The sequence below is a fragment of the Pituophis catenifer genome, unplaced genomic scaffold (genome assembly GCF_029215685.1).
Source record: "Pituophis catenifer annectens isolate HBS135680 unplaced genomic scaffold, rPitCat1.0.hap2 SCAF_16, whole genome shotgun sequence".
Taxonomy (NCBI): Eukaryota; Metazoa; Chordata; class Lepidosauria; order Squamata; family Colubridae; genus Pituophis; species Pituophis catenifer.
The window spans coordinates 19,484,631-19,496,222 of NW_027256896.1; the positions used below are offsets into that span (position 1 = coordinate 19,484,631).

General features: G+C 47.1%; 1 protein-coding gene across 2 annotated transcripts; it reads right to left on the reverse strand.

The window, feature by feature from the left end:
• Positions 1–195: 195 nt before the first annotated feature.
• Positions 196–8,108, reverse strand: AMZ1 (archaelysin family metallopeptidase 1). 2 transcript variants are annotated; one of them, XM_070955219.1, is made up of 6 exons: positions 7,805–8,108; positions 6,787–6,954; positions 5,952–6,080; positions 3,963–4,132; positions 2,779–2,898; positions 196–793 (listed from the first exon to the last, which is right to left on the reverse strand). In XM_070955219.1, the coding sequence occupies exons 1-6, from the start codon at positions 8,106–8,108 to the stop codon at positions 221–223; spliced, it is 1,464 nt and encodes a 487-aa protein (XP_070811320.1). In that variant the 3' UTR covers positions 196–220. The 2 variants fall into 2 exon arrangements, with proteins under 2 accessions (XP_070811320.1, XP_070811319.1); XM_070955218.1 differs by having other exon boundaries at positions 2,779–2,955.
• Positions 8,109–11,592: the final 3,484 nt, after the last annotated feature.

Genomic DNA, 11,592 nt, shown 5'->3' on the forward strand with positions numbered 1-11,592 from the left:
CTCCCCACCAGGAACTCCCGGAGGAAAGATAAGAACAGATGTATTTTATTGCGCTTGGGAAATTCTTTTTCATCCGAGGAAACAATAAGAATGTGCAGCTGAAAAGACGAGGCGTCATCCAAGAAACGAGACTTCACCAAACCCACAGAGGAATTCATCGCTGGTTTGTTTTTTTTTCCTTTAAAAAAAAAAAAAACAGGTTGCAAAATGTCTTGAGAAGCTAACTCTCCTCCCACCTCCAGTGGTGAGGAGAAGATTCCCCTCTGGCCAGTTTTCTGGAGTTCAGTTTCCTTCTTAAGGAGGAGAATTTGTCTCCGAGAACTTTCCTCAGCCCAGGGCTGTCGTTAGGGAAATGGAAATCTTTCCGCCTGTGGGGCAGCTGGCCCGTGAACATCTCCCATCGGGCCAGGGCATCCACAGTCTTGTCCAGTTGCTGGATTTCGTCTTCCGACACATCCTTCTCGAGAGCCGCGATGCACATCTCGAGCCACCGTTTGTATTCCTTGATCATGTCTAAGGGTTTGGGGGTGCCCCTGCCCAGCTGTTCTTGGTCTGGGACGCCGGCCAAAGACGTCGACTGCTCATCCAGGTCGAGATCCTGCAAGGTGGACGCGGCTTGGCTACATGTGTCTGGGGTCAAGGGCTCCGAGAGGGAGGTGATGGCCTCAGAATCGTTCTCACCACCCATCCCCGAGTCTGCACTGGGTGGCCAAATGTCCTCCGATACGGAGAGATCCGTCGAGTCTTGGCTGAGCCAGCTGGATGAAATCGTCTGCATCCAGGCGTAGAGTTTCTGTACCCCAAATTCACACACACACCCCAAAAAAACAAGGTGGATTTTTCTGTAGTGGTTACAAACATTGTACAAGCAATCATTTTTCTGCATAGCCTACAACCAGTGGTAGGATTCAGCCAGTTCGCACCTATTCGGGAGAACCGGTTGTTAACTTTCTAAGCAGTTTGGAGAACCGGTTGTTGGAAGAAATCTTATTTTGTTTTTTTTTCCCCACTTTACAGGGCTAATCCTGTAAGGAAGGCAGGAAGGAAACATTCTGGTGGTGTTTCTAGCCTAATCTTTATTGCCTTGCTTACAGAAACTGCCTCTCTGGTTAACCCTTATTATATTGTAACAGCTAAGCCCATCGATGTGAGTGACATTGAGTTGGCCACGCTCACACGGTCACATGACCACTGAGCCACCCCTACCCAGCTGGTCATTAGGGCAGAGAACCGGTTGTTAAATTATTTGAATCCCACCACTGCCTACAATTATGCACCCAATTTTGTAAAAAAAAATCTAGCAACCTTTGGGAGGGGAGGAAAACCTTTCCTGGTTTCTTAACAGCTGTCAAAGTGATTCTGAAACCATCTGCATCCAGGGGGTAGAGTTTCTGTACCCCAGATTCCGCTCCCCTCAAGAAAAAACAAACACGCAAGAGGGATCTTTCTGTTGTGATTACACAGCATTGTGCAAGCAATCATTTCTCTATAAATATGCACCCAATTTTATAAAACAAAACAAAACAAAAGCTAGCCACCTTTGGGGGAAAAAAAACTTTCTCGTTTCTTAACAGCTGTCAAAGCGATTCTGAAACTGTCTGCGGACAGGCTAAGTTCCCACCAACTTGAAAGAAGTGAGAGAGCTGAAAAGGAAGTTCCTGGCATTAGTCCTGCAAAGCAGGAATTTCCAAGTTGAAGCAATCCAGTGACAGAGTTGGAAAGTATCTTTGGCTGCTAATTTCATCCAGCCTTCTAATTTAAGGCAGAAATTTTGGATCAATGCCCCCCCCAGTGACAACATGACTGCTCGATACTTCAAATGCATCCATAACACAAACTCTGAACTGTGATCCTATAAATGTCAGAATCGGTATCCGTGGCTGAACTATAAGTTGTGATTCGATGCATTTTCTTCCGGCCCTCTTCCACTCCCCAACTTCCTTTCCCCTCCCGTGTGGCCAATTTAGGCTGTAAGCAGAAGGCAAAGAACTCCTCCTGACTTCTCCAAAACTTTCTCTCCACCCAAAAGTTGTTTCTTGTGCTATGGTGGCGCAGTGGTCAGAGTGCAGTACTGCAGGCTACCTCTGCTGACTGCCGGCTGACTGCAATTTGGCAGTTCAAATCTCACCAGGCTCAAGGTTGACTCAGGTTTCCAGCCTTCCGAGATGGGTAAAATGAGGACTCAAATTGTTGGGGGCAATATGCTGACTTTGTAAACCGCTTAGAGAGGGCTGTAGAGCATTGTGAAGTGGTATATAAGTCTACTATAGCTTGGGAAGGAAGGAAGGAAGGAAGGAAGGAAGGAAGGAAGGAAGGAAGGAAGGAAGGAAGGAAGGAAGGAAGGAAGGAGCAGTTGTTACAATGCAGTGTTGCAGGATATCTCTGCCCACTGCCACGAGTTCGATCCTGACCAGCTCGAGGCTGACTCATCCTTCCAGCCTTCTGAGGTCGGTAAAATGAGGACCCAAATTGTTGGGGCCAAAATGCTGACACTGTAAACCGCTTAGAGAGGGCTGTAAAGCACTGTGAAGCGGTATATAAGTCTAAGCGCTATTGCTATTCTTCCAGTCTTGACCGAAGGCCAACATTACTTGGAACAGAAAACTGGTGGCAGGGACCCAGGCTGAGTCTACTGACAAAAGGCCACCAACTATGAGGACTCTCTGACCCCTCTGATAACACACCTCAGTTCTTCTGGTGGGCTTCCGGAGCTCCTCAACAAGGAGCTGGACTTGGCCTAGAGAAGAAGGACTATGCCACCTCTTATCCTTAACTCACCCTGTAGCGCTCAATGAGCTTGAAGCCCACCACGTACTGCAGCTTCCGGAGACATATCGGGCACGGTTCCAGCGGCCGCAGCAGGATCTCGTCCAAGCTGAGGGCCCCTTGCATGATGCACTGAAGCCAACGGCAGTTCCCCAAGCCGATCAGATGACAGATCTCATGACACGTGATCTTTCGTAGGAAAAATTAAGAATCCATCAAGTCGAACAGGCAACTGTCTCCCTGCCTAGGGTTCAGTTCCCTGGCTTTTCTTCCCATGTCCCTATTAGTTTTAGTTTGGTTTACTTTATTGTCATCGCACCTCGTACAACGTGTACAACATCCTTCCATTTGGGTGTTTCGAAGAGTTAATCCAGTGGACCAGAAAAGTATGGAATCCTGCCCATTATTATTGATTCAGCATTGTGCAAGACTGAGTCTTATTGATATGATTTGGAGGGGAAGGGGGAATCTTTAGAAAGAGCTACAATTGCCCACCCCCGGTCTAGGGTCTCCTGCTTTCGCACGGGGTTGGATTAGAAGACCTCCAAGGTCCCTTCCAACTCTGTTATTCTGTTGTCCCTAAATACATCATCAAAGGGTGAGAATTGGCTGTAGAACAAGGATGGACAACTATCAACTTTATGAACTGGACTTCAGCTGGCTCAGGAATTCTGGGAGTTGAAGTCCACAGGTCATAAAGTTGACATCGTGGCCAACCCCTGCTGTAGAACCTTCTACAGCTGTTGCCTTCTTGACCATATCTGAACAACCTTAGAATCCGTTGTATCATTGGCTTTCTGAACATCCTAGTTTGGCCTTCGGGGAGCCCTCTCAAAAAAAGTCCATCGTCCCATCCAGCCTCACTTAAAACGCTCCAAACCTCAGGAGGCCATTCCAGCACGCCACGTTGCTGAGATCTTTCCCACCGTGAGAAGTCTACACCAGAGCATGTAAACTTCAACTCCCAGAATTCCCCAGCCCAGACATGGAGCAGGGGCATCCCATCTTGCCAACATTAAGACTTATGGATTTCAACTCCCAGAGTTCCCAAGCCTCCCTTAAAAATCTCCAAACCTCAGAAGGTCATTCCAGCAGGCCACGTTGGTGAGATCTTTCCCACCAGAAGCATGAGAAATCTACACCAGAGCATGTCTCTTAACTATTTTTGAACCCACTCTGGCCCGGGTACTCCTCACCTTGCAACACTGAAGCATTTCCAACATGTTGAACAACAAGGTCTGCTTCTTGGCTAGTTCCACTTCTTCTTCGTCACGAGCTTCCTGTCGACGTGGAGATGGATTGAAAGCCGGGCAAGCCACCTGCGGGAAATCGCTGGAAAATCTGGCAAAGCTGCAGACGCCCACTTCTACGGAGAGAGAGGAAACGAAGGGTGAGAAAGGTGGGTTGCATTTCCCGCAGGTGTGTCATCTCCTATACGCAACCATCAAGGACAGACTTCCTGTGCCGGATTGAACCATCTGTTTCAAACAGTTGGTCCTTGGGCCATTTTAAATCGATTTCTAGCGCAACGGGTACATTTTACAAGATGAGCCGTGAGGTAATTCCACACACAATGGAATGAAAGTGAATCACAGTTGGATTAAGGTTGGTTTCAATGACCAGGCCTTCTTCAGCTTTAACCCCTTCAAGGACATCTCAGCTCACAGCCAAGGAATAAATAACAAACAAGCTGGTTATAAAAAAGGAGAATGAAGCTTGGGCTAAGGCTCAATCAGCGGTGGTCTAGAGGTGGAGCTCTCACCTCACAATCAGGTGAGTTCTGTGAGTTCGATCCTAGGTAGAGGCAGATATTTCTCTCTCTGGGCACGATGAGAAATATATCTGCCGAAAAAAACTCCGCATTGGCGACAGGAAAGGCATCTGGCCAGGAAACACTCAGCTCCATTCAGTTGCCCATACTCCACCGCACAAGGGATTGTTAAAAGAAGGAGATGATTTTTTTTCATCTCTCATTTCTGCCAGCTTTTAATCCGTGCCCAATATCAAAAAGGGGAGATGGAGCTAAACCAGCTGTGCCTCAGTGATGTCTCTGCTACGGTATAATTTAGTGCAAATGGCAGAATTATTCCATAGCAGAAGAGCTGCCGAGATCTCTGGATGCAAAGTTTAGAACTAAATGTGCTTTTTCTTTTTAACAACCATTCAAAAATAGATTGGTAGTGGGGAAAAAAAAAGAGTTTCATTAGTCCCTGTGTTTTGGATCTGGCTTCCTCATCCAATTGAGGTTCCCTGTTGAAGGAGCTTTGGCAGTGAAGAGAAGGACCAATAGAGAGAAGGGACAAGATAACGGAAGCCAATCGAGTCCCCGGTGTTTTTATCTGTAGAATAAAAACAGGATGGAACATCTTATGAATGAACTTCTGGGGGGAAAAGAGTTTGGGAAAGAAGAAAGTGGCATCACTTGAAGGCTCTTGAGGGATTGGTGGCATTGTGGTCGTTTTGGATGGAAACTTTGCTGGCGATGCCAATTTAATAAAATAAAATAAAATAAATATCCGTGGTGTTGTGTTTGTCTCCTTTCACAGATTTCTCTGGTCAGAAATTTTGCTAGGGCCAATTTCTAGCAAAGTTCTTCTCAGTCTTGAGAAGACGATCTTCTCTAATCTCGGCAACCTTTTCTATGGGAATCTCCAGGCCAACACTTCAGAGGTGGTATTCAGCTGGTTCTGACAGATTCGGGCGAACCGGTAGTGGAAATTTTGAGTAGTTTGGAGAACCGGCAAATACCACCTCTGGCTGGCCCTGCCCTCCCGCCCCCGCCGTTCCCTGTCCTATATTCCCATGTTTTTTAGCTCAGCTGATTCGCACGGCAACAGCTCAGCTCACCAGCGCTGACACCGAGGGCAGCGTTTGAGTGCTGCGCGCGCGTGCGAACTGCGCTCTCATGGAACTGGTGGGAAAAGTTTTGGAATCCCACCACTTGCAATATTAAGAACACCTTGGAATTTTAGTGCCCAAAGAAGTACGATTTATCACATTCTGTGAAAATTGAAGTAAGAAACCATGTTTTTGAAGCTCTTTCTACCTCCCCTCATCAGACGTGGCAGTGAAGAGCTTCTGGATCTCCCTCTTATCTCAGAAATCTCATCCCAGCAGCGCACACCTTCGACTCAACTTTTGGAAGGTTGACCCAACCCAGAAGAGGACCAAGATATCAAGCAAACCTTGGCCTGGCAAGAACTTGCCAAAGGTGAAACTCCACGTCTCGCACGGGTAGAGGTCAGCGAGGGTGAGGCCCAGGACGCAGAGAGCGTCCATCGGCTTGTTGTTCTTCAGAAAGGTCAAGATGCCATCTAAAGGAGCAAACAAAAAATGACAGGATGGAATTACGCCTGAAACTTTGGGGTTGGGTTTAATGTACTGTAGCATGCTCGCTTTTTTTTTTCTTTTTTTCTTTTTTTTTTCAAAACAAAGAACAGTCTGGTCTGCTTTGAGACGAGTCAGACAAAAGGCTGTTTCATACAAAGGACAGCTTCTTCAAAATGAATGGAAAGAAGTTCTAGCAAATGAAAGTTGCAGCCCAGTTGTGCTGTGACAAATGTAACCAGGCCACCAAGGACCCCACAATCCTCCTCCTCCTCTTCTCTGCAAACCCCTCTCCCTTCTAGCACTGATAATATTACCTAGACAGGTCATGAAAGGTCTGCAAGAAAACAACCAATCTCAGAGAGCAACTAAGGACCCCATCATCCTCCACTTCCAATCCACAAACTCCAGTCCCTTCTAACACTGATGAGGTTCCCTAGTTGGGTAATGAAACATCTGCAGGAAAATAACTAAGTCTGGAGAGCACCAAGGACCCCACGGTGGTGGTCCTCCTCCTTCTCCTCCTCCTCCTCCTCCCTGCAAACCCCTCTCCTTTCTACCACTGATACCATTACCTCGTCAGGCCATGAAATGTCTGCAAGAAAACAACCAAGCTCAGAGACCACCGAGGACCTCGTCTTAAAGGACTCCACCATGATCAATCTCCCAGGTGGTCCACCCCCACCACCTCACCTGTGTGAAGCTGCATCCTGTCCGAATCCTGATTGTGACGGTAACAGCAGTGGATGGAAGAGATGGAGACGGAAGGGAGGCACTTGACTCGGAGACCCAGAAAGAAAGACTCCACGCAGCTCCGGAGGGAATCCAGGAGAGAGATTCCCACAGGCCCTTCGCTTAGGTCTGGGAACAGAAGCGTCAAGTGACAGGGTGACTTTTTTGATCACATGATTATGAGGATCCTGGAATGGTCATAAATGTAAGGACCAGTCCTAAGTCACTTTTTTCACTCTCTTTGTAACTTCGAACAGTAGCTAAAGGAATATTTGTAAATCGAGGATTACCTGCATATACCGTGTTTCCCCCAAAATAAGATCCAATTAGAAAATAAGCCCTAGCATGATTTTTCAGCATGCTCGTAATATAAGCCCTACCCAAAAAATAAGCCTCAGTTAAGATAGTCAGCCAGATGGACATATTTAGTACCATATTTTCTCAAAAATAAGACCCAGCCAGAAAATAAACCCTAGCATGATTTTTCAGCATGCTCGTAATATAAACCCTACCCAAAAAATAAGCCTCAGTTAAGATCATCAGCCAGACGGACGCATTTAGTACCGTATTTTCTCAAAAACAAGATCTAACCAGAAAATAAACCCTGATGCATCTTTTGGAACAACAATTAATATAAGACTCGGTCTTACTTTGGGGGTAACACGGTAGTAGTCAAAGCAATGTGAGAAAATTGACGCAGGAAGAAATGGATGAAACAGCTTATCAAAACATCACCGATTCTACTAGTCCTAGTAGAGTTTTACAACGGGTTTAGGGAACCTCCTTGGACTTTGACTGTTAAGGAACACCATGGAATGGAGTATCCCTGCGACGGGCTGCCCTAAGAAAGCTGCTATTGCAAGAGAAGGCAAGTAGGTAGGCTCCTTCCTTCCTTCCTTCCTTCCTTCCTTCCTTCCTTCCTTCCTTCCTTCCTTCCTTCCTTCCTCCCACCCGCCTTCCGATCCATCAGCCGGCTTACCTATGGGTTGCAGGTAGATGTGCTTGCGGCAAAACCGTTGCTTTTTCTTTAGCAATGTGTAGTAGAAGGTCTCAAAATCCTCCGGGGCATCGGGGTGGCTGAGCAGCCAATCAAAAGCCGTCCTGATGAACAAGCTGCAGAAAAGGGTCCGGTGTGGGTTGTAGGCTTCGGACAGGAAGAGTTTTTCGGTGTTAGAGAAAGCTTTGGCGTAGAGCTCCTGCAGGGCAGGATTGGTGGAAATCAGAGCATCCTTCAATGCCCGGGGCCCAAAGCTGAATTCCTGAGCATGTCTGCACTGCAACATCGCTGACAGCCGACTCTGGTTGGGAGGAACAAAGGGAAAAGCCGGTGATTAACCAGGTTACCCACACTTGGCAAAGAAGAGACTCGACTGCCATTTGTTCTGGAATGATCTAGGGCCGTGATGGTGAACCTTTGGCACATGTGCTGGAAGTGGCACGCAGAGCCATCTCTCCGGGCACGCGAGCCATCGCCCGTTGCTTTTCCGGGTTCCAGTGCGCCTGCCAACTGGACTTCACGTGCATGGAAGGGAAAGGGAAAATAAAATGATATTTTTTTTTCCCAGCAGGGCAAAAGAAAATATAAAATGTCATTAATGCCTCCCACACATTACCAACACAAACACAACTGGAATATTGGTGAGCGAGGCCCTGCCACATTTAATGGTTAGCCTTTCCACCAAGGGAGAAGGCTGACGGGAAAATTTCCACCCCTGTAGTGGAAAGCTCCCGGAATTACGGCGGCTACTAAAAAAATTAATAATTTCCATTTTCTCAAACTCTTCCACCACCTCACTCTTCCTCAGCATTGTCCTGTTTCCGGCTGCCCAACCGGGTCTCTTCCTTTCAAATAAGTTTTAACTGCCGTCCTGCTAAAAATTGCACATCGGGAAAACCTGCAGCCGTTCCCCATTCATTCATGAATAATTCTTATTTTTTGTGACTTGGCTCCTCTTTAGCAACTCCCAACTCCGTGTGGCAAGCATCCCTGGATTATTCTGTTTGAAAGTGCGCGTCTGGGCTACTCGCAAACTGTTTTCCTCCGGCGTACTCCCTCCCCCCGCTTCCTGCTCCCCCCCCCCCCCCGAATAAAACATACACCGAAAAGATGACTGCAGACGCCTGCGAGGTAGTAAAACCCCAAATCAACCTTGGCGTCCCTTCTAAAGGAAGGACGGTGATGTTTCAACATGCTGGGGGTGAAAAGGCATTTTAATGAATTCTCTTAGCGCTTCGTGGTCCCATTTGGGTTTCTAGTAACCGGTAAAACGAGGCTGTATTTCTGTAGGGTGAAACATAATTGATCCCAGGACCCTGTATGGAAGTGTTTTAATGGTATTGAAAATATTTTTTAAAATTGTTGTTTCTGCCCGCATAAAGTTCTCTACAAGCCACGCTTAATTGCCACTAGAAACCACACAATTATGTGCACGAGCACGAATCAAATCAGCTAACCTTGGCTGATTTAAGAGGTTGGGTTTCAGTTCCCAGAATTCCCCTGGGCAGCATCCCAGAGGGGATCACTGCGACAGTCGTAAGTAGGAGGACTCGTCATAAGTCACTCTTCTCAGCACTGTCGCAACTGTGAACATTCGCTAAATGAATGGTCGTAAGTGGAGAGCTTCCTGTACTTGGCTCTGACTTGTTGTGTTGTGTGAATCCGGCCAGCCGGAGTACAGTCAACAAACCATGATTAAATAAACCAGGGGTGAAATCCAGCAGAACCGGTACCGGAAATTTTGAGCAGTTTGGAGAACCGGCAAATACCACCTCTGGCTGGCCCCAGAGTGGGGTGGGAATGGAGATTTTGTAGTATCCTTCTCCAGGAGTGGGGAGGGAATGGGGATTTTGCAGAATCCTTCCCCTGGAGTGGGGTGGGAATGGAGAGTTTACAGTATGCTTCCCCTGCCACGCCCACCAAGCCACGCCCACCAAGCCACACCACGCCCACCAAACCATGCCCACAGAACCGGTAGTAAAAAAAATGTGGATTTCACCCCTGAAATAAACCCTGTCAACGCAGGATAGACTGATTTCCTTATTTTTGGACCTGGGTACTGGAATGCCGAAACATCCCTTCTAAAGAGGCAGGAGTTTTATATATATATGAGAGGGAATAAAATCTGGTATTCCAGCATTCATAGATTAAGCTTCCCTGAAGCTTAGTTTAGAGGCTCTTGAAATGTTTCTGGAATCTTTTGCAAAATAGGAGCGAAAAGGAAGTTGGTCTGGTCTGGAAAGAGCAGAAACAAACGACTTCTGTTTTAATGCTTTGGTTTCATCCAGACCGAGAAGGTTTCGCATCCTAGTTCCTCTTATTCGCTGCTTCCCCCGAAAGACACGTGGGAAATGATTTTCAGATTCAATTTTTACTCCAATATGTTTATTTCCAGTCTGCATTTCTTCTGGCCTGGTTTCACAGATTTGGGGGTAGGGGTAAGAAGAGAGGAGACAGCCCACAGAGGATCATCCAAGAACTTCCTGGACGGAGATAGAGCTTAGCCCCCGATGTGATGACATCTTTGTAACATTCATCGGACCCCACAAGTGTGGGAGGGAATGCATGCAAAGCTAGGAGAGGCGGAGATTAAATTTAGTTCCACTTTGGAGTTGGGAGTATTTCTTAAATCTTCTGCAGGGACAAATCATTTTAGGAAGTAAATGGCTCTCGATCTAAGGCAGGGGTCTGCAACCTTAAACACTCAAAGAGCCATTTGGACCCGTTTCCCACAGAAAAGAAAACACCAGGAGCCACAAAACCCTTCCTGTGCCTGACTATTTCTTGAGCGGCCACAAAACTAGCATATGTAGTTGAATTAAACTTTGTTTTCTTCTGAAACTTTTCTTTTCTTGGATTTATCCATGATTGGCCTACTGGGGGTTGAAAAGCTCAATAAATTGCGTGCCGGCGAGTGTCGCACATTGGTGGTTGTGATGCATATTTTGAGTGACGGAGCCGCAGCAGAGGGGTGAAAGAGCCGCATGCGGCTCCAGAGCCGCAGGTTGCTGACCCCTGATCTAGGGAATCAGATGCTAATACTTGCTAGCTTTGGGGTCCTAGATGCTCTCTGACCTTGGTGGGTTTCTTGCAGACGTTTCATTACCCAACTGGGTAGTGGTAGAGAGTGGGGTTTGTGGAGTGAAGGAGAAGGGGGGGGAGGAGGAGGAGGAGGAGGAGGAGGAGGAGGAGGAGGAGGAGGAGGACTATTGGGTCCTTGGTGCTCTCTGAGCTTGGCTGTTTTCTTCCAGACGTTTCATTACCCAACTAGGTAACATGATCAGTGCTAGAAGGAAGGTTTGCTGTTTATTATCCCTTCTATAGCAACAGCACTTAGACTTATATAGTGCTTTACAGCACACTCTGGGTGACTTAAAATGTCAGCCTATTTGCCCCCAACAATGTGGGTCCTCTTTTAATCTACCTTGGAAGGATGGACAGCTGAGTCAACCTCGAGCCCCCTCAGGAACAAATTCCAGGCTGTGGGCAACGTTTGCCTGCAATACTGCATTCTAACCACTGCGCCACCAGGGCTCCTTCTAGCACTGATAGTATTACCTAGTTGGGTCACGAAACGTCTGCAAGAAAACCCCCAAGTTCAGAGAACACTGTAGATCAGTCCTGAGCTCCAAATATTCTCTTCTATCCATACTGACTCGATTGCTGTGCACATTGAGGGTGAATTCCAGATACTTTCAAGGCAGGATGGTGGTGTAAGTGACAGTTGTTTCTCGTGGGAAATTTGGGTACCCTGCCTGTGCAGTTCCACA

Coding starts and splice junctions, on each gene's coding strand:
- AMZ1 (XM_070955218.1), bottom strand. CDS start 8,108: ATGTTGCAGTGCAGACATGCTCAGGAATTCAGCTTTGGGCCCCGGGCA. Junction 6,955..7,804: donor CATCTACCTGCAACCCATAG/GTAAGCCGGCTG, acceptor TTCTGTTCCCAG/ACCTAAGCGAAGGGCCTGTG. Junction 4,133..5,951: donor CAAGTTCTTGCCAGGCCAAG/GTTTGCTTGATA, acceptor CTCTCTCCGTAG/AAGTGGGCGTCTGCAGCTTT.